The 21,895-nt window shown below is 48.7% G+C and overlaps 1 protein-coding gene across 2 annotated transcripts in view; it reads left to right on the top strand.

Moving 5' to 3' along the window:
• Positions 1-21,895, top strand: part of NOC2L (NOC2 like nucleolar associated transcriptional repressor) — a 75,648-nt gene that overhangs the window by 48,958 nt on the left and 4,795 nt on the right. For both annotated transcript variants that reach the window (XM_066636970.1, XM_066636969.1), the window contains exons 15-17: positions 2,428-2,571; positions 4,071-4,184; positions 6,925-7,060. In XM_066636970.1, coding sequence (XP_066493067.1) covers positions 2,428-2,571; positions 4,071-4,184; positions 6,925-7,060 — 394 coding nt within the window. The remainder of the gene's footprint in view (positions 1-2,427; positions 2,572-4,070; positions 4,185-6,924; positions 7,061-21,895) is intronic.

Raw genomic sequence — 21,895 nt, 5'->3', positions numbered from 1 at the left:
CTCAGCGCCAGGAGAGGCTTTTCCTCCACAGCAAAGGCGCAGCTGGGGGTGAACAGCGCAGGCAGAGACAAGTCCTGCATGTCTATTCAGAAGTAGGCCCCATTACAGTAGATGAAGCTTACTCCCAGGAAAGAGTGCCTGAGATTGGAGCCTTGGAGCCCGCTCCTGTGCGTGTCTACACAGAAGTAAGCCCCATTGGAGTCATTGAGGCTTACTCCCAGGAAAGAGTGGCTGGGATTGGAGCCTTGGAGCCCGCTCCTGTGCGTGTCTACTCAGAAATAAACCCCATTAGAGTCAATGAGCCTTACTCCTAGGAAAGAGTGGCTGGGATTGCAGCCTTAGAGCCCACTTCTGTGGGTGGGGCTTTTTCCCAAAAAAATTTTCTTGTTTGAGAAAATGAGCAGTGGCAAGGTCTAGCAGCCATCCCCTCCCTGCCAATATTTGTTTACCCAGCATGTAAATTAGTCTGTGGAACTCTTTGCCACAGGAAACAGTGGTGACAACTTGCCTAGCTGCCTTTAAGAAGGGATTGGACAAATTTCTAGAGGAAAAGTTCATTACGGGTTACAAGTAATAGTAGGTAAAAGATGTTAATGTATGAGTTGTGTTTTCTAAACTAAAACCTCAGTATTCAGGTTAAATTGCCGTGTTGGCACTTTGTGATAAATAAGTGGGTTTTGCGTTGCAGTTTGGGCACTCGGTCTCTAAAAGGTTCGCCATCACTGCCATAGTCTTTCGAGACTGAAGGTTGCCAACCACCAACCAGTGCCAGAGGCCGTTGCTTGTGCAGGAGAACTTCCCAATGAATGGATGGGTTTATTCAGGGCATTCTGACTGGAGCTCTGCCCGCTCTCTCCTCCTGCTGCTGGTTGCATTGCACTGCTGGTCTCACTGCCAGGCAGCAGGGGTCTGGGGGTCCCACCTGTACCACCAGACACCACCTCAAGTGCCATCAGTGTTACAAGTACCACTGGTTGAGAAACGCTGATATAGGGGGCCAGTCCTGAGGAGGCCCCGTCTCACATACGACACTCCAAACAGCGAGTGAATACAAGTCTCTGGTTTGGACTCTTAGTGACAAATCCAAGAGAGTAGTGGCCCGGTTCTGGCAGCCGTAGTGGGGTGGGAACGAGAATGACCAGCACTGAGTGCAAGTTTCAGACCGCAAGCCTTTCTGATTCAAATTGGAACGGGTGGGCCACCGTCACTCTTTTCTCTGTAAGGTTCACATAAGGACTAAGCTGTGTTGAAGCCTCCAGCAAGACAGTGCAGCTTGATTTATTTTGGATAACCTAATTTGGTTGCCCAATAAACGGAGTTGTTGTTTCCTGCCCAGAGATAGAAGCGCTTCCTTTGCAAGAATGAGTGGTCACTAGGCAACCTCTTTCGTACTCTGTTTTTTTTTCCCCCTCCTCCACCTTCAGACTTTTTTTTACCAGCAACTGTAAGATCAGAGATTTGGGGCAAGACATAGGCTTGTTGCAACAGTGAAGAAATGATGGCCAAGTGTGTTTTGCGTTAGCTTTGTAAGGCATTTGGATATTGCCAGGGCCCCAGTTGGTTCTGCTGCGTGGCCGGCTCCTGCCTGGGTCAGACTAAGATAGCTTTTGGTTGTCTGAGCAGGAGGCGAGATCCCCTGTTCCCAAGAACAGCCTTAACAGGCCCTGAGGCTTGAGACCATTAAATATTTTCTAGGACCTGTGGGAGATCTCTGCTCAGCCAAACCTGCCTTTCACTTCCATAGCAGAAGGTGGACTGTTGGTGAACGTTCTGTTGAAGCTGTGAACTTTGTTTAACTGCTAGAACAGGGTTCTCCAAACGTTTTGGCCAGAGGGCCGCATGAGATATCTGGCGCAGTGCTGAGGGCCGGGAAAAAATTTAAATATAAAACTTAAATAAATTAGAAATGGAACTTAGATGAATGAATAAATGAATGAGTAGGCTCATTCATTCAGCCTCTCCAGCCCTCAGAACACCCTCCAGATGCAATCAGAGCACAGCTCTGGTCACATTCAGTCAAGTGTTCAGTCCTCTTTCAGGGAACAAGAGGCTGGCCGCAGGCCGGATAGAGGCTTGCTGTGGGCCGCATCTGGCCCCCGGGCCGGGGTTTGGAGACCCCTGCGCTAGAATGCGTGCACATAAGGAAGGATGAAGGGTGCCCCTTTTGGAAAACACCCCTCTAGCCAACTGTTCATGCCCAAGAGGACTGCAGCAGCTACACTCCCTACTCTCATGTGTTTGAAATTAGAACCCAAGGTTCTGGAGATACTCACTTCCAACTGTACCCATTTCTATACTTGACTCTGACTGTGTCTAAACACCAACTAAGAGGTTAAATAACAGGGCTTTTTTCCTCTTTAAAGTGTGACTGTTTCATGGAATGTTTTTTTGTCATCTTGTTCCTTTCCTGTGCCTGCCCTGCTCCAGCTGAAGTCTTTCCTGAAGGAGTGTAAGATTACCAACTACTGCAAGTCGATCCGGCAGCTCTTGGAAAAGCTGCAGGAAAACTCCACTTTCATTACCAGCAAGCGCCAGAAAGCCAGCTTCGGTGTAGCTGACCGGGAGGCTGTGGTTAGTCTTTGTTTTCTCTCCCTCCTGGTTCAAGTGCCCCAAGAGAGATGCGTGAGAAAGAAGAGGGTGTGTGTTTGTGAGTGTGTGATTATATTCAAATAACATAATCACATACTAAACATTAATAACTATAAGCTAAAAAAATTCTTAAACATACAAAATTATGCCCATGGGGCAAAAAGGCGGGATATAAATTAATAATAATAATAATAATAATAATAATAAAATTATAAGGACACAAGCACAGAGCCATATATCATCATTTCATGCAAACTTCAGGCATCCAGTTCAATCATCATAATACCCAATACAAATTTCTTTCAACCTTTCTTAAGTACAGTGATGCCTGGCAAGATGAAATTAATTCGTTCCGCGAGTCGTTTCGTATTGCGAAAATTTCATCTTGCGAAGCGCGGTTTCCCATAGGAATGCATTGAAATTTAATTAATGCGTTCCTATGGGCAAAAAAAGTCAGAACAAAGTAAAATTTGGTTTGCAAAGTGTTTATTAAGTGCTCTTTAAAGGCATACATACTGTACAGAGGATTTCAAAAATTTCAAGCACAAAACTTCAATGCATCCTGGGCATTAACGGTTGTGCGATTTAAAACAAACCAAAACAAAAAAAAATGCAAAAATATTCGACTTGCAAAGCACGGCCATAGAAAAATTTGTCTTGCGAGTTTTTTGTTGCGCGAGGCATTCGTCTTGCGAGGCATCACTGTATTTTATTTCAGCTCCCTTTATTTAACATTTTTCTGATCTCTTCTTAGCTATTAATTGTGGTTGCTTTTATTCTTTAAATCCACAAATCATTGTATCATTCTTTTCTCTCTCCTGGAGGAGGGTTTTATATTGGCACTCACAGCGTAATCTTATATGTGATTATTCTGAAGAGAGTCCCGCTGTGTTCAGTAGAACTTACTCCCAGAAAAGTGTGCAGCCTTCCATGCCTTGTGAAAAGAACTTCATCCCATTAAAAAAGACATCTCAATATAGTCTGACCCGTTTAAACGTTACTACAGAAATTCCTTTCCATCTGTGCCCTTATAATAATGCCATTTAGTGCACAATCCCAACCAACTTTCCAGCACTGACCTAGCCGCAATGCCCAAGGTAAGGCAACAAACATGCCCTTACCTTGAGGAGACCCCTTTGACTGCCTTCCCGCTGCAGGATGCAGTGCTGCATTGGCACAGCTAAGTCAGTGCTGGAAAGTTGGTTAGGATTATGCCCATAGAGACTTTTTAGTTGCATTGCAACCTTATAAAAGATGATCAAAGACTCATGTTTTTGGAAAGGACCCCTAGTCTAATTTGTTCCTGGGAGACTCTTTGAGCAAAGGAATGCCCTTTCAGCCTCAGTTGCTCCACCTGTAAAATGGAGATAGGGATGCCTAGTGTTTAGGGGGGGGGCAGATACAAGGTGGATGCAAGAGCTGCTAAGATGATTGCTTTCTGCTGATGCTGACGTTGTCTCCCTGACTTACTGTTTTGACAGGAACAATGGGAGAAAAGGGTTAAAGAAGATGGGACTCCACTGATGACATATTACGCGCATTGGAAAAAACTGAGGGAGAAGGAGATACAACTGGAGATATCCGGCAAAGAGAGGGTAAGGGTGCAAGTGATGGAAGCTGTTGAGCAGAGCAAGATTTGTTTGTTACTTTTAGACCTTCTTCAGATACTCATTTAGACCTCAAACTTCCATGCCTCTTCTCCTTTTTTTCTTCTCCTCCGCATGTTGCAGGAGCGGACTGAGAGTGTATAAACCACTTTTGAATAAACCACAGTTTCCTGTTGCATTCCAACCCAAGAAACCGGTTTATTCTGACTGCAGTTAGGTCGCAAACCAGGATATTGGATTGCGTCATCCACACTGAGGCTCGCATTGGCTGTTTATGATGATTCCAACCAGCGGTCTCCAAACCTCAGCCTGCTACGTGCAGGAAAAGCCATCTGGGTGCGGCACTTTCCACACCACAGCTGACTTTCTGCTCGCCTAGTCATCCCGCAGACTCGCCGCTGCCCCTGGAAAATTGGGGTGCAGGGGTGTCAGGGGTGACAGGCATTGGAAGCAGCCGCCTGGCGCAACTGTGTGGAGCGTTCAGCCGAGCAGAAAGGTGGTTGGGGCATGGAACAGAAAGCGCTGCACCAAATGGCTTTTCCTGCATGCCACATCCAGCCTGTGGGATGGGGTTTGTAGGGCCCTGATCTATGGTTTATATTGGGGTGGCCAACCTTTCAAGTTTAGGGCTCCTGGCCCTTTAACACTTGTGTAGAGGATGGAATTTCAGTAGAAGAGGGAATGTCATCTCTGAGATGACCAGCTGCAACTGCTGAAATTCTGCACAGAGGTCCAGGAGCACTAAACTTGAAAGGTTGGCCACCCCTGGTTGAGATTTGTCTGAACTGTGCCTTAGTTGATCAAGCGGTCTCTTGTTATCTGGTGTGCTCCCTGGGGCATTTGGTGGGCCCCTGTGAGATACAGGAAGCTGAACTAGATGGGCCTATGGCCTGATCCAGTGGGGCTGTTCTTATGTTCTTAACTACAATTCCCAGGAAGCCTTGCAGGTCTCTTGTTATCTGGTGTGCTCCCTGGGGCATTTGGTGGGCCGCAGTGAGATACAGGAAGCTGGACTAGATGGGCCTATGGCCTGATCCAGTGGGGCTGTTCTTATGTTCTTAACTAAGGAAAGAACCTGAACTCTTCAACTTGCGTACATTGCCATTGTTCTGCATAGTTGATTTTTGTTTGGCTAATCACAGGGAGAGGCAAGGAAGCTTTCCTGAATCCCTTACCAGTGAAAATTTTATTCAGCCATCTTTCAGCCATGTTCTACACGCATTCAAATTTCCCTAGCTTAACAAGAGCTAAAAATGAGAGGGAGATCTTGAAACCTGTATGACATTCCGTGACTTTTTTCCATATCCATAGAACTGTCACATACGTACAGCTTTTTACTTCTAACATTCACAGCCCAATCCGATCCAGAGCTGGTGCAGCAGGGCCACACGGCCCATGTGATATCCAGCACTGGATAGGAGCAGGCTGGAGGTCTCCTTGGGGTAAGGGAACATTTGTTCCTTTAACCCGTGTAGAGCCCCAACCTGCCCAAGGGGTTAACTCAGTTCTGTGGCAGTGAAATTGCTGGTGTGAGAAGCCCCATGTCAGGGGGAAAGGCTTGGGAAGGGAAATTTGGTATGGCATATGCCAGCACTGATGATCCTGCCCCCCTCTTGGGTTTGAGCTGCTTCCTCCTCATTACATCCTTCCCTGCCCATGTTCCATCCTTCCCCCCCCCCCAATACCACTCAGAGCAGCTCTTGCCTGCTCCATTGGGTGCTGCTCTGAATCTGGTGCAGGTGGGACTCCCATTAAGAAAGTTGTATTCCAACTTTGGCTTGTAGCTGAAGGAATTTCTTTCAGGAGAACCCAAAGTATTAAGTATAGACTCCGGCTCGGTGTCTGCCTGCACGCGCAAAGAGAATGAGATGGTGGAATGGACTGTATCGTTTCTTGCTACAAAACACATACATGTTGTCGACTGCCTTCTGTTGAGACAACCCATTGGTCCATCTAGCTAATTGTCTAGACTGGGTGCCAGCAGTTCTTCAGTGTCTCAAACAAGGAGGACACCCAGCCCTGGCTGAAATGCTGACAGGGTTAGGACTTAGGATCGTCCACATGCAAAGTGAGGGCTCTATCGTGAAGCTACAGTCTGATTCCCAGTTCTGCATCCATCTATCTCAGTACTGTCCGCACAGGCTAGCAGCATCTGTCCAGAATTAACTTGGCACTGTCCACACTGGTTGGCAGCATCTGTCCAGAATTAACTTGGTACTGTCCACACTGGTTGGCAGCATCTGTCCAGAATTAACTTGGTACTGTCCGCACTGGTTGGCAGCCTCTGTCAAGAATTAACTTGGTACTGTCCGCACTGGTTGGCAGCCTCTGTCAAGAATTAACTTGGTACTGTCCGCACTGGCTGGCAGCCTCTGTCAAGAATTAACTTGGTACTGTCCGCACTGGCTGGCAGCCTCTGTCCAGAATTAACTTGGTACTGTCCGCACTGGCTGGCAGCCTCTGTCCAGAATTAACTTGGTACTGTCCGCACTGGCTGGCAGCCTCTGTCCAGAATTAACTTGGTACTGTCCGCACTGGCTGGCAGCCTCTGTCCAGAATTAACTTGGTACTGTCCGCACTGGCTGGCAGCCTCTGTCCAGAATTAACTTGGTACTGTCCGCACTGGCTGGCAGCATCACTTCAGGATTTAAAAGATTCTGCTAGGGAATCTACTGCTTGGAAAGCAGGGGCTCCACCATTGAGCTCTCCTCTCTTTGCCAATCTACAGCTAGAAGACGTGAACCTCCCAGAGATCAAACGGAAGAAGCCAGGTGAACAGAAAGAAGATGACAAGAGGGAGTTCAAGGACCTTTTTGAGATGGACAGCGACTCGGAGAATGAGATTGGCGGCCTGTCTGCTAAAGGTATGGAGCTAGGCTCAGGCAGGAGGGAGATAACCAGAGTCTGTTGCTGGAAAAAAGGTGCAATTTGCCCATTGGCCTCTAGGGGTCTGCAGTCAGTTACCAAATGAGCCACAGACTCCAGGATTCAGAGGAAGAGAAAAAACACAGCTTTATCAGAGTGCATCCCAACTGCAAAGTACTTTTGCAGGAGAAGAGCTTCTCTTTCCTGCTTGGTGCTGTTGGGGGTCTGTAGAGGGTGGGACAAGCCGGTTTTGAGAGGGAGGATTTGCTTAAATAGAACCAGAAATTGGCAGAAGGGAAAGCAGAATGAGCAGAGACTTCAGCACAACTGTTTGCAGTTTGGTGGGATGCTGGTATGACTGTTTTTTTTTTCAGAGAAATACCGCTGTGTCGCTGGGTGGGCAGTTTGGTGAACTTAAACATGCCTGTGCATCCCATAACTTATCCCTGGATGCAGAATTTGTCTTCTCTTGGCACCCAGTTTGGTTTTCTGTTGATTTAAAGACACCATTTTGATGTTCAGCGCCACCTTCATTCGTGGCGTCAAGTTATGTTCCCCCCCAACCAGCAGGTTGTTCTCTGCAAAACAAAGCTTTTGAACTGAGCACAGGCTCCAAAGGGTAAACAAAGCATGTAGGTTGTTTCAAGAAGTGCAGATTTGAACAGGGTGGACTATCTACTACCCTTGTCAGTCGGGGTAGAATTTTCATGTGCAGAACTAGTACACCAGGAGAAGGGGGTCAAACCTGTTGCCTTTATGCCCTGTGCTTGTGGGCTTTCTCTTTGGGGCACCTGCTATTGAAAACAGAATTCTGGTCTACAGATATGTATGGCCGTTCTTAATTCCAAAGGGAGGGGATTCCACAATTTGGGCGCGACCACTGAGAAGACGCTGTCACTTGCTGCCATCTCCCTCACCTCCATGAATGGCGGCACGGTTAAGAGGACCCCCCCTCAGAGACAGACCTTTGATCTCATCCAGCAAGGCTGTTGTTTACTCCTCCTATGGATTAGAATCTCAGGGCCGAACTTTTTGGCCGAAGGGCCGCATCAAATCTTTCTGGCCAAAGGGCTGGCACAATATCGAGGGCCGGGGAAAAAAAATTAAATATAAAATTTGAATAAATACGTTAGAGATGGAACTTATATGAATGAATAAATGAATGGGCTCAAATGTCCAGGACTTCTCCAAGAATGAACACGTCCCAAGAAATAAAGCACACCCTTAAATGGACCCTCATTCCCCCACCCCACAAGCACAACTCTAGTTGTTTGTTCAGCTGGGCCGCAGGCCACATCTGGCCCCTGGGCCGGAGTTTGGGGACCCCTGGATTAGATAAAATTCATGGTGGTCTGTTAGCAGTTATTGAACTGTGTAAGTGAAAAGTAGAGCCTCCGTGTACACATGCAGCATGCAAGATGTTGTCAGGTGGGAACAGAGAAAAGTCATTACCTTCTTGTCCCACTTGGCGAGCTTCTCAAAGGAGTTAGCTGCCTGCTGTGTGCTCTGACTGTGAGGGAAGGGAGATGTTCCAAACCTGGCTTTTTGCATTGCCACCGAAGTCTGGCCATGCCCTTCTTGTAGCACTTGGTGGAGGCAACGGGGGCAGTATCGATCCAATCTGGCTGTTTTGCAGTCAGCGCTTTCTTCCGAGTCGAGGAGGCAGCGCTTGGCGGACGCTCCGAAGAGACAGACGCGCAGTGCTGGTGGTGCGGGCGTGTGTTTGTGCGGGGCAGCGGGTTGTCGCTGAGAACAATGTTCAGGCGCCCCTGGAGAGGAGATTAGGATGCGCTTCACTGGGCTGCCTGCTTTGCTAGGTAGCTGCCAAGCCGGCGACACCACTCGGCCCGCAAGGAGAGAGGAGCTGTCACAGCTGGAAATCTCCCTGTCTCCTCTCTCTGTGTCAGACTTGCCTCAGTCAGTCGTGCGGGTGGCGGTGAGGAGTCAGAGGAAGAACCGCTAAGCGCTTGTGCCCTGTAAGCCTGGGAAACAAATGGTTATGAAACCACCTTGTAGACAGACCACTGTCCTGTCTGTATTGGTCCCCTAGATAGTGGCTGCCCTGATGGACAGGAGCTCTCTATGGCCTTTAGCAAAAGGCTCCCCTGACCCTTCTGCCAGGGATACTTTCAACGTGCAGATCAGGGGGGTGAATGAGGGGCCTCCCACTTCCTTTGGGGACCTTGCTCTGCTGGGCCCCTCTCCGAATGCAGTTGTGTTTGCCTGAATCAGACCATCTCTCCATCCGCCCGACTGGCAGTGCCTCTCCAGGGTTCTAGGCCAGAGTCTTCATTCTCAGCCCTTTCTGGAGATGCTCCAGGGACTGAACTTTGCCCCACCTTATGCAAAGCAGGGGTTTCTTCACTACGCTGTAGCCCCACCTGAATTGTGGGGGAGGCATGAAGGCCTTTCTCCTAGACATTCAATTCCCTTGACACATCCTGGTTCTGATTCACTTACATGTTAAAGAGGAAGGGGACCCAGACAACTTCGTGTTGTTAATGGACTTACAGAGACAGCTTTGCTCAGTGTTCTGAAGCCATGATGATGATGAAGATGATGATGAATGTGCATAACCTTCTATGTAGAATGAGAAGATAGCCCCCCCCCCCAAGGACCTCACCCTTTCTTTGACTCTTCAGTCAAACGTTCAAATGAAAATGTTCAGCCCATAAATATCTGGAGGTCACAAAAATCTTCCTCATCTCCCCATGGGAGATAAGATGATATTCATTTGCTATTTTTTTATTTAGAGTTGTATTTAGTGATACAGTGTGGTCCTCTTTATCTGTGGATTCGGAACCCACAGATTTGACAAACCACAGGTTCTGAACCCATTGTGTACGACCGATCTGATCTCCTGGATGTAACAGGAAGCACATTCCTGTCACATCCAGGAGGCTTTCTGAGATACGGGGAGGCTGTGCACAGTCCCGTCCCCCCACATCTCAGGAGGTCTGTCTGAGGCTTCTGAGAGCACTTCTGGTTTTTCCTCTGGTCACACCTGGAGGTCCTCGAAGAGTTCCACTGCAGATCCTGTTATCTGTGGATTCTGGCATCTGTGGGAGTTCCAGGAATGGAACCCCATGGATGCTGAGGTCAGACTGTAATAACAATATGCAAGAATATACACGATGCCCTCTGTACCCTTAAAAATGCTATGTGAACATAGGTAATGGGCTTATCTGAGGGCAAGTGATTTTTGGGGAAAGACCGGTATGCTATTGCAGAACACTTCTCCAGTGGGTGGAAGATCTCGGGTTTTATCACTGGCAGCATCTCCTGGTAGGGCAGAGAAGAATTTCTGCCTGAAATCCTGGAGAGCTGCTACCACTCAGTCTTAATAATACTGAGCTAGATAGACTGCTGGCTTGACTCAAAAGAGAGATGATGTGCAATGGATTGGGTTGGTTTTAAATAAAGATGTGGAAATGAATGGGGGCTCTGAAGTGTCTTGGGACCTCTGGGTGGATTTAGAAGGGAATTCTGCAAGGGCCCAAGTATTGCAAAATAAAAATATTTTAAGTGCATGCTGCTAGTTTTTCAGTGTTCCACGAGGGGAGTATAAAATCATCTAGGGAGGGGGACACCTCCGATGAAGGGGCCGAGTGCAGGAATAACTGAAGACTGGATGAGGCCATGTGCTTTTGGATAAACCAGACAGCACCCTGGGCTGTTGCAAGGCAAATGCACCCCTCGTTGACGGAACGTGTTTCCTATTTATGGTATAGCTTTGGTTTCTTGCCTGTGTTCAGATGAGTGGAAAATAAGCCGTTAATAGCTAGGAAATTACCAATTTTCTGTTAATTAGCAGCAGCTCACAGCCTCTCTCCTTTTTTTTCAAATTAAATATTGCAGTAGTTAAGCACTCATTAGCGTTTTATAGTGACTATAATCTCCACGGAATAAGTTTGTCTGGAGAACAGCCTGGCTCCTGGTCGTTAACCATTGCAAACTTGGAACCTTGGGATTGGTTAACTCTTAGCTCATGGAGGGATCCAGCAGAACCGGCCCGATTCCTACTCCTCCTGTCTTGCAGCTGCAAGTAGAATAGATTCATTGGAAAAGTTGCACTGTGTGTGATGGTGTTTTTTTTCTCTTCACTCTGAAGCTGCCAAACTTAAAATATGTTAAAATAGGAGCCAGGGTGGTGTAGTGGTTTGGGAGGTGGACTTAGACCTGGAAGATCCAGGTTCAAATCCCCCCTTAGCCATGAAGCTTCCTGGGTGACCTTGGGCCAGTCACTTTCTCTTAGCCTCACCTACCTCACAGGGTTGTTGTGAGGGGAAAAAGGAGGGGATCAGCTGTGTACACTGCCCTGAGCTCCTTGGAGGAAGGGCGTTATAAAAATGTGAAAAAAATATGAGGAATTTGAGTTAGATCTGCAAAAATGCCTTGGAGGAATCCTGAGAGCTGGAAAAAATTAGGCAGTACTTAGGCAGAGCATTTTTAACTGGCAGGCATGATCCAAATTTGCCCTGGTAAAGTTTATTTTATTTATTTAGCGTATGGCATATAATACATGGACTTGTATATCAGTTAGACTAGATCAAATGTCAGTGTCCAGTTCATGCAGACATTCAAGGACAGAGTAACCTTCAAAGAAAAAGTCAGACCGTGGGCCAGTATACGGCCTCAGTTTGCAGCCAGACACAATGTGGTACACGGTTTTGTGGGAGAACCTGCAATCACACTGAGGCATAGATACTAGCCCCCACGTTGAGTCCTGACAAACACCATGTAGGGTGCGGATCCTATTCAAAGTTTTCCAGTGCTGACGAGGTAAGTCGAAAAGCCCTGGTAAAGTCTTTAAATGTTATGGAAGTACACGTAGGTGTACTATTCATGTTTGTCCACTCTTAATATTTTTGTTGCATTTTCCAAATGCATTTTTTGTTGCATTCTTACCCCCTGGGGGCTGGGGGATAAGAATAGGCCCTCAGTTTGGCTGTACTTGTCATAAAAGGCGACTAAACAGCCACGGGGTAGATGGGACTCGTTAGCCTGGGAAGGCAGCTCAACTGAGAGGAGGAAAACTCTGATCCCAAACCTCCACTGCCTTGTGGCTACATCCAGTTATGGAAGAGGCTTCAGGAGTCAACCTCGAGGCAAAATCCGGAGCCGGCGTCCCTGAGGCAGTTCATGGCTGAACACAGTCACGTTCTGGCAACTCCTGCGACGCCGCTGGAACCAACCGTATTGGCCTCTGCCTTTCCATTGGACCATTTCAGCGATGTGGAGAGGGGGGATTTGCTGCATGGGTAACAGCCTATCCTCCATACCTACTTTACCCAGGCTTCGCGCACTGGAGAGGACACTGTTCCAGAACCACCATTCAGAGCACGACACCATAGTCTTTCGAGACTGAAGGGTGCCAACATTTTCCAAAATCTTTGCAATTTTGAGATCTGCATCAATGTTTCCCGGTGTTTCTCCCCCACCGTACCACTTTGCATCATCTTCCTATTGGAAGTACCGCTGGAAGTAACTGGCGATGATGTCATCACCCGTTACTTCCAGATCAGGAGGCCAGACACAGCCCAACGAACAGCGGTACAAGGCTCAGGACAGATAGGAGGGCTTTTTTGTGCCCTTCCAAAACGCACGTGCCGGAGCTGTGGCTGCTGAACTGAGCCTCCTACCAGCGCTTGTCGCTTTGCATTGTGGGTCTCGCTGCCAGGTAGTGGGAGACTGGGGGTTCTGCGCATACCACCGGGCAACGCCTCAGATACTACTGGTTGATAAACACTGGTCTAGATCCTTTTTTTTAAAAAAAAAAATGAGAACTGCAATTTTCATAAGAACCATTGGAGGGAGCACAGAAGTGTCTCAGTAGATGTATATTTTGCCCAACCGTACTTTGGAGTTAGGAAGAACTTTTAGTTCAGCTTCATGTCTTAATTTCTGAAGCCCTAACGTGTGCTTAGAACAGTAGTCTTGTGAGGGTAGGAGGAACGCAGTGAGATGTATACCCCAATTATGTTAAGGGCGTCTGCTATACCAAAACTCAAAATGAAACCGGCAAGGACAAGGAGCAGGGCCTTCTTTGTTGTGGCCTGTCAGTTGTAGAACTTCCTCCATGGAGAGATCCACCGGAGTGTGACCTTGTAAATTGGTGGCTCCCAGTACAAGGGTTTGGCAATAGATTGCATGATTTGGGGGGGGAGAACATAAGTACCCTAGCATCCAAACAGACCCACTCTTCTTTCGGTGTCGATTCCCTGACAGTTCAACAAAGAGAGACTGTGGAATAAACATTCCACATAGTGACTCACCAGAGGCCCTGATTCAAGGGCAGAGGCTTTCTGAAGGTGGCACCCAAACGTTGGCATTCCCTCTCCAGAATTTTTGATTTAATTTCGTATTTATATGTTGCTTTTCCACAACCGAGTTGCGCTTGACAGGACACCCATCCAGCCCTGACTTGACGGGTATTGCAACACTCTGGGTTGTGCTGTTTTATTTCTTTGGGCTTTTGGGTTGGGAATACTTTTTCTTTTTTGCTGGTTTGCCTGTGTTCAGTATCTCTTCTCGGGGTGTGTGTGTGTGTGTGTGAAAATTGTATTTCTTGGTTTTTGTTATCTTGTGATGCTTGTCTCTTGTGTTGTATGACACCTTTTCCAGAAAATCAACTTTAAGAGTCTGTCTGAATACGGCCTTTAAATGGGCGGTAGACGCTGAGCATGTGTGGGGGAGATGGAGGGGTGTGTGGGGGTGGAGCCTCAGTTCTGCAAAGACAGAGAAGAAGGTCAAGGGGTTTGCAAAGCCTCGGGCCAGAGTCACGTAGAATTTCCGAGAATGAGGCAAGCGCAAGATGGCCTCCCTCGCCTGCCAGATTTGATCAATGGGCTGTCTTCGGCCGCGGTGGGGAGAGGCGGCAATGGGCGCATTCCTCTCATTTACCGGCTGACGGAGCTCCAGGAGGGCCGGCCGCTGCTGCGGGCGGTTATTAATGGCTGGGGAGAGTTGGTGGATTGCCTTGTCATGAGGCAATTAAAGCCGGGGAAGAGCCGCTGCGCCAACTGTGGCGTCTCTCCAGGCTGGGCCCATAATGAGCTATCTGTCCGCATTAGGCAACGGCGCTCCTCTAATGAACGTTAGCGGGTTTCTTCATTTATCCGGCACGTAATCATATTACGCCAATTTAATGCGGGGTGGGGGGGGAAGCGGCGCGGCCGGAGCGCGAGCCGTAGTGGCCTTTTTCCGTTCGTTAGGGGGAACGAATTTCTCGGCACGTGACTGTGCATACGTTAGGCGCGGGGCCCAATCTATAATGAGCAATGGTCTCTCGGGGCAGGGAGGGGAGAGATCAGGACATGTTCCTTTTATCAGATAATTAGCAAGTCACCCCCAGTGTCAGTGGGTGAGGAAGGGGTTGGAGGAGGAGGAGGAGGAGGAGGAGGAGGAGAGGAGAATAGATTATATAATACCCAGAGGAGGTTACCTCAAATTTTTCCTCCAGGAAGTTATTTCTCCCTCCTTGGCTCAGAACTTGAGTTCCTGTCTCTTGCATCTGTGTGTTTTAACGGAATAAAGTAATTGATTTGGCTGGGTGGGTGCGAATGCGCAAGTGCAAGCTTGAAAATGCAGCCTCAGAGGTACATTGTTAATTTGATCGGCCTGACTTTTCACTGTGTGCCAAGGGTTTGGGGGGTCTTGCGGGGTCTTTCCGTTTCTGTCCACATTCGTTTTTCAAAGTAGGTCAAAGCTGGCTTGCCTGTTGAACTTTGCGGGCAAATGGGAGTTTGAGATCCAGGTCCTCCACCTTCCTCCACCCAACAGCACCCCAGCTCTCCTAGTGCCTCCTGGGCAGTGGGGTTTATCCAAGGTGGGTATTATCCCACTGCAGAAGAATGGCGTGGGGGTGGGTGGGTGAGGAGAGTGGGTTTCATTGTCTAGTTCAGCCATTTTCAACAACACGGCACATTGGTGTGCTGTGAGTGATCCACAGATGTGCCACAGGAATTTGAGGGAAGGTCATTTATTAGTAGGACCAATGAGGGATGTGAACCCCCCACTAGCAGCCTGGTGTTCCTCGTCAGTTGTCAAAAACCCGATAGTGTGCCCTGACAATTTCAATGCCTTGTTAGTGTGCCTTGAGATGAAAAAGGTTGAAAACAGCTGGTCTAGTTGTTTTGGGTAGAAGTCCTTACCTGAACAAAGGTGGAGCCTCTTATTCCCACCACAACAGGAAGGCATTCTACCTCCCACCATCTGCCCCAAAGCACACACATGCCTGATCTTGTCTGATCTTGGAAGCTAAGCAGGGTCAGGCCTGGTTAGTTCTCGGATGGGAGACCGCCTGGGAATACCGGGTGCTGTAGGCTTGTACCATAGTCTTTCCAGACTGAAGGTTGCCAGCCATCTCCCTATACTGAACACTATCTCCCGACCTTGTCTGATCTTGGAAGCTAAGCAGGGTCAAGCCTGGTTAGTACTTGGATGGGAGACCGCCTGGGAATACCGGGTGCTGTAGGCTTATACCATAGTCTTTCCAGACTGAAGGTTGCCAACCATCTCCCTGTACTGAACACTATCTCCCGATCTTGTCTGATCTTGGAAGCTAAGCAGGGTCAGGCCTGGTTAGTTCTCAGATGGGAGACCGCCTGGGAATACCGGGTGCTGTAGGCTTATACCATGATCTCGGAAGCTAAGCAGGGTCAGGCCTGGTTCGTACTTGGATGGGAGACCGCCTGGGAATACCGGGTGCTGTAGGCTTATACCATGATCTGGGAAGCTAAGCAGGGTCAGGCCTGGTTAGTACTTGGATGGGAGACCGCCTGGGAATACCGGGTGCTGTAGGCTTTTACCATAGTCTTTCCAGACTGAAGGTTGCCAACCATTTTTTTCAAATTCAAATCCTGGCATTGCCATGAGGAGAATTGACGCTCTGAGCCCCATGATGGGAACAGTAAGATTTGCCTTGCGAAATTGGACCAGAGTTCAGCCATGCCCACGAATGCCTGGCACCTGCTTCCGGAAAGCTCCGGAGCAGGGCGGTGGAGGCAACAGGCCTCTCCCTGCTTGCCCCCAAAAGCAGACAGACCCTGGATGCAGAGAGGTGTCACACAGAGAGAGTGTTGGACTTTCTTCTCCACGATGCTGCTTTGCCTTTTAAAAGAACCGTCTCAATAAGGGATTGCACGTTGTGGTAGAGAATTCCAGAAACTGAATGTTCAGCCGGCATGGTGAAGGGATTGAAACCCTGAATCCATTGCAGTGTTCTGTCCTTGTCTGTAACAGTGGGACGCAAATGCCACAAGGCCCGCTGTGCTGGGAAGGGCCGGCGAGGCGCACTGGCTGGCAATCTCAATTCCCACTTGTCCAGCGCAACCCGCGTGGTGGGAAAGAGCCCTTGCCTTGCAAACAGTTGTGGGAGAGGGAAGCACGGAAGATGTCCCCTTCTCTCCCCTCCCCTGCCGTCCCGCTACACCTCCAGTAATAGCTTCATCGTTAACGTGATTAATGCTGCCTTTCGAGCATTCACTTCCCGACCAAATGGTATTAAAAGTCAGGCTAATATCTCCGGCTCTAGCTGGCAGCGATTCCGGTGAGGGAGGACGCAGCCTGTGTGAACAGGATGTGGTTGGCCCCAAGTTTGAGGCGAGACTGTTCTTTTCCTCTGTCGAGGGGTGGATGTAGCTGGGGGGCCAATCGAACGGCAGGGGTGGGGGTGTACAAAGTGCTGCACTGGGCAGTAATGTTTTTTTTCCCAGGGCTAAAAATCTCCCTCTCCCCAATCTGTCCTCATCTCCTGCAAGGAAAGAGGAGTGATGCAAGGCAGCGTTGTCTGGGCCAAGGTTCAGATTCCTTGTCTGTCATGACACTCCCTGGGTGGCCTTGAGCAAAGAGACCCCCCCTCCGCCTTTCCCTCTGAATAGGGCAGAGATAAGAATGAAAAAGCCCTGGGCCTGCTGGAAACCAGCTGCTGCTGGTTTTATTCGTCATATGGGGCAATCGCATGCAGGACACTTGATGCAGGTTTCAGCCGGCACCACAAAAGTCTCTGCCCCAAATGAGCTTACAGTCTGAACTTGGATGGGGAGGGGCCCACAAAGGGAGGGCAGGGAAGAAGGGCTTGCATGTGAGCAGATCTGCTCTTACTCAGACTGGGTTTCAAGTGGGGAGGGGATGTTGGTGCGGTAAGTCAGACTGTTGGTGCAAGAGGAGGAATGTTGAGACTGCCACAAATGCTGGCTCTGTAGCAGCAGTTAGAGGGCTGAACTTTGGGCCAGGGAGGCCTGGGTTCAAACCCTTACTCAGCCAGAACACTCAGTGGCTGACCTGGGACAGCCACTGGCTCTCAACGTAGCCCAACTTGCAGGGTTGTTGTGAGAGTGAAAGGGTATAGAGGAGAATCGATGATGACTTGGGCTGTTTGGGGACAGGGAAAAGACACCTTCAGGGCCCCTGTCTGCACCATGCAAATCTGCCTGTCCATTGAGATCTTCAGGGGAGGCTCACCATCCCTGAGCAAGGCTCAGTGGGAAGGGACTTTCTCTGTGGTGGCCCCAGGAGTGTGGGAGGCCTCTCTCTCTCTCTCTGTGCTTTTGAGAAGGTGTTGAAGGTACACCTGTTTCCCCAGGCTTTGGGGTTCAGTAGCTGAGCTGTCCGTGTGTATTTCTGCTGCTGGAGTGTTGCACTGTTACCTGCCTGGAATTATTTCAAATGACGGCATCTGCCGTATTGCAAACGGTTGTTATATTCTTGAGATTAATTAGTGAATGGAATGGATGGAAATGGAAATTATATGTGCAGATATCTTCCCACATGCCCGAAGGCTTCCCACCTCTGATTTCAGGGAATGAGATGATTATGGAAATAAGGGGCCGTGAGAATTAGAAAACAAAACCGACTCAGCATTGCAGACCCCTGTGGCCGCTCCGCTGGGGTGTTGCTCTAGGAAAGCAGGTTAAAAGTTTTATTTTAAAAATAAAATGTGTGCCTATTTGGACATAATGCAACAGGCTCCCATATATTCCACCACTGCACCCCAGTTCTCTGCACCTGCACTCCACTGGTTGACCTCAGAGGTATAAAAATCCATCAGGGAGGTTGGCTTGCAGTCGCGGTTAGGGCAGCCAGTCCGGGAGGGTTGGAATCGGATAATACTTTCCCCACCAGCAGTGCATGATGAATAGGGGGAGAGCCGGCCTTTTTGTTTCTCCTCTCTCCTGTGCTCACAGAGATAGGCTGCTCAGGTGCTTGTCAGCCTTATCAGCCACAGAAGGCGTTATTGCCATCCATCTTGTGTTTCGGCCTGTGGGGGAGAGGGAGGTGAGGCACTGGGGGAGAGGAAGTCAAGCCCTTGGAAAGAGAGCATTGAAATCGCAGCCCGTGTGGAAGAGCAGTGCAAACACTGACATTTTCTGTCTTCTTTGAATCTTCTGTCTTCCTTTTGCAGTCCCACCCCCTTTTGTGAATCTGTTGGTTTGAGAAAGGGAGGAGCGAGAACCTTACACTTTTTTTGGGATGGCAAGATGAGACTTGGTCAATTGTCTTAATAAAGTTTTAAGAATGCTTGTTATGATGTGGCGCGTTGCCTTTCAACCAGTGGCAAGTAAGTGGCACTTGGCCACTAACTTACTCTGCAGGATGGCTTTGAGTTCCTGGCCGTGAGATTGTGTGGATTTGGGATTTAGGCCTGGCTCAGGGACTTTGTGGCCTCTCTGTATATGTGTGTGAAGTGCCGCCGCTGCCACGGGGACTGTGGCACTGCTGGGTCTGGCCCAGCGCCACTGTGCGATGCGCCACCTGCTTCCACAAGTGGCAGCAGTCTCTGGAGGAAGTGGTACTTGCAAGGGAAAGCCCTAATGGGGTGGCTAGACTTGGTCCAGGGAGGCCTGAGTTCAAGTCCCCAGTCAGGCATGAAGTTCACTGGGTGACCCTGGGCCAGTTATGATCCCTGAAGCCTAACCAACCTCACCAGGGTACCTGTGTACACCACCCTGAGCTACTTGGAAGAAGGGCAGTATATTGATGTAGGGGGAAATATTGATAGGCTGAGAATTTTTTGTTCTAAAGCAGGACTTTTTTTTTTCAAAAGCAAAACTTAGAATTGGATTTTGCTGGATTCCATTTCTTAGGTCTTCCTGCATTTTGCTTGAGTACAAAGGCAAGACCTGCGATACCTGGCTATAGCCGGTGCCATCTGGTGAAATCTGGTGATGCCAGCTGATACCATCTGGTGAACCACACAGCGTGTGGTTGGTCTGTGGAACTCCTTGCCACAGGATGTGGTGATGGCATCTGGTCTGGACGCCTTTAAAAAGGGATTGGACAAGTTTCTGGAGGGAAAATCCATTACGGGTTACAAGCCATGATGTGTATGCGCATCCTCCTGATTTTAGAAATGGGTTATGTCAGAAGGCCAGATGCAGGGGAGGGCACCAGGATGCAGGTCTCTTGTTATCTGGTGTGCTCCCTGGGGCATTTGGTGGGCCGCAGTGAGATACAGGAAGCTGGACTAGATGGGCCTATGGCCTGATCCAGTGGGGCTGTTCTGATGTTCTTATGAAATGGAGGTGACGCCAGCTTTGTGAATGGGTGGGGAACTAGAAATGGTAGCCCCCTTGCTGATTTGCAGGACCAGAGGCAGATGGCCAGAGATGGAGCCCTTGCTAACTGGGCCAAAAGACACTTTTCCAAGTGGTGGTTCTCTTAACAAGGGGGGGGGGGAGCTCTCCCTATCTTCCCACCCCGGAAGGATATCTTTTTCTCTTGGCTGTTTGCTGGTGTCTCCTTTGGGTGAACCTTTGTTTATTTTGCTCTGTAAACCATGTTGGATTTTTAGCTTTTGGTGATGAAATGTGAGACCTAAATATCCTTTATAATTAGAGGTGTTTCAAGACAGTGTTATTTGTTTTACTCAGAAGTAAGCCCATTGTGTTCAGCAAGACATAGGCTGTAGTTCTATCTTACTCACCAGAAACGAACACCCCTGTTAACAGTGTATGTAAGGAAATTTTCCTTGCAGAACCTAAATGATGCAAGGTGGGAGGGGGGGGATGATCTAGAAGCCGTGTGAGCTGCTCTTAGCTCTTTGGGGGAAAGAGCAGGGCTAGGGGATGTGCGTTCATTTGGGCTGTTCATGTGCAGAACTACAGTTTTGTACGTTTAGTACAGAAATCAACCTTTTTGAGAGTGTCACTTTTAAAAATTTGACCAGCTTCTCAAGACAATTAATTTGAAATGGTGTCCGAGCAGTGTCCGAGGACAGGCAGCAGAGGACAGCTGGAGTAAAATTTTACTAATTAGAAAGATGAAGTGCTCTGTGGAGCGGTGGCATAGCTCAAGGGGGTGCAAAGCACTAAGTTTTGCAGGGAGCCTCACTGCAGCGTGCAAGGGTCCCCTCCTTCTCCCCTTTAGAGCCTCCATTTTGTTCCCACTGCTTGGAATGGCTCTGAAGGGAGGGGGAAGGGTCCCTTGCATACTGCGATGAGGTTCCCTGCAAACGGAGTACTTTACCCCCCCCTCCAGCTATGCCACTGTTCTGCAGAGCTGCTTGCCATTAATGCCCAAATATTCCCAGCCTCTCTGGTCAGGACTGTATATGGCTTGTGTTTAAATAAATCAAAATCCTGAACAGCTTAAATTCTTCCCCAGAAAAAAAAACAAAACTGCAAATGATCGTTAAGGATATATTTATATACTGCTTTTTCCTAAGAAGTAGTTTGCAAAGGGGTCGCTCGTTCAATCAACCAGATTGCAGATCTACAAATTAGTCTGCTGTGCATAATTTAGTGGCAGGAAGAGGCAAAGCCCAGCCGTTGCACACACCCTTTCAGTCTTCCCAGCCTTAAGGAGTAGAACAGCAATTTTCAAACAGAGCCATGGCACACTGGTGCGGGGGGCAATTGGGGGATTTGAGCCCCCTACCAGCAGCGCGGCGTGCCTTGTCAGAGGTCAAAAAACCGATAGTGTGCCTTGCCAATGTTAGCACCTTCTCAGTGTGCCATGAGATGAAAAAGGTTGAAAATTGCTGGAGTAGAAACTTAAGAGAGATTCTCGGGAAGCTGAGCTGTTGCAGATTGTGAGATACGGGCAGCTCTGTCTGGTGTCCTCTGGTTCCCCGGTTCTTCAGGGGATCAGCTGTCATTCAAAACAAAGCAGCCACATGCAGGAGCAGCTTTTTGGTGTCCACCTGTAGATACCTGGGATTGGGCGACAGTGAAAATGTCCCTCTCCTGTGCAGTTTTTGTTGGGGCTTTATTTTTTCCTTGTTTCTTTACTCGGATGTTTCTTGAGCATCTCCAAGCAGATAGTTATCAACCGCTTGTGGCAGTTCTTGGAAATCTCTGCAAAGGAAGTTAAGCTGCTGGAGGCAACCGGAGGCACACAGATGTTGTGGCCTGGTCAGGGTGGTGGTGGTGGTGATGGGGGGAGTTACTGCTACCACCTTACCGGGGCCAAGTAGGTTGCCAGGTCTGGTCAGTGCCAGTATGGAAAACTGTCTGGGAACTCCATAAGGGCTGCCTTGAGTTGTGGTGTGGAAAAGCACGACATAAATGTAATAAATAAAATAATTTTGGCTTAGCTGTGTAATCGTTGGGGGTGGACTTGGGTGCTGTCTCTTGGCCAGAAACTTGCCTTAACGAATCTCTGCTGGATTGCATAGTGCTGTAAGAATTAGCAAAAGACTTTATTTTTTTTGAAAGGAGCAGTGTAGCTACTACCCGAATAGAAAGTGTGACATTAGGGGTGGGAGATCCAGCTTGTTTGTGTGCGTTCCTGGCTGTCCCTGTGAATGCTCTCCTTGCTCTCAAGAGGCTTGTTGTTAAAGCATGCAAGGAGGGGACGCTGCACACCCCTGTCCCGTGTTGCACGTGGCCTAC

The sequence above is a fragment of the Tiliqua scincoides genome, chromosome 9 (assembly GCF_035046505.1).
Source record: "Tiliqua scincoides isolate rTilSci1 chromosome 9, rTilSci1.hap2, whole genome shotgun sequence".
In the NCBI taxonomy this organism is placed as follows: domain Eukaryota; kingdom Metazoa; phylum Chordata; class Lepidosauria; order Squamata; family Scincidae; genus Tiliqua; species Tiliqua scincoides.
This window is presented reverse-complemented; position numbering and strand designations above follow the sequence as displayed.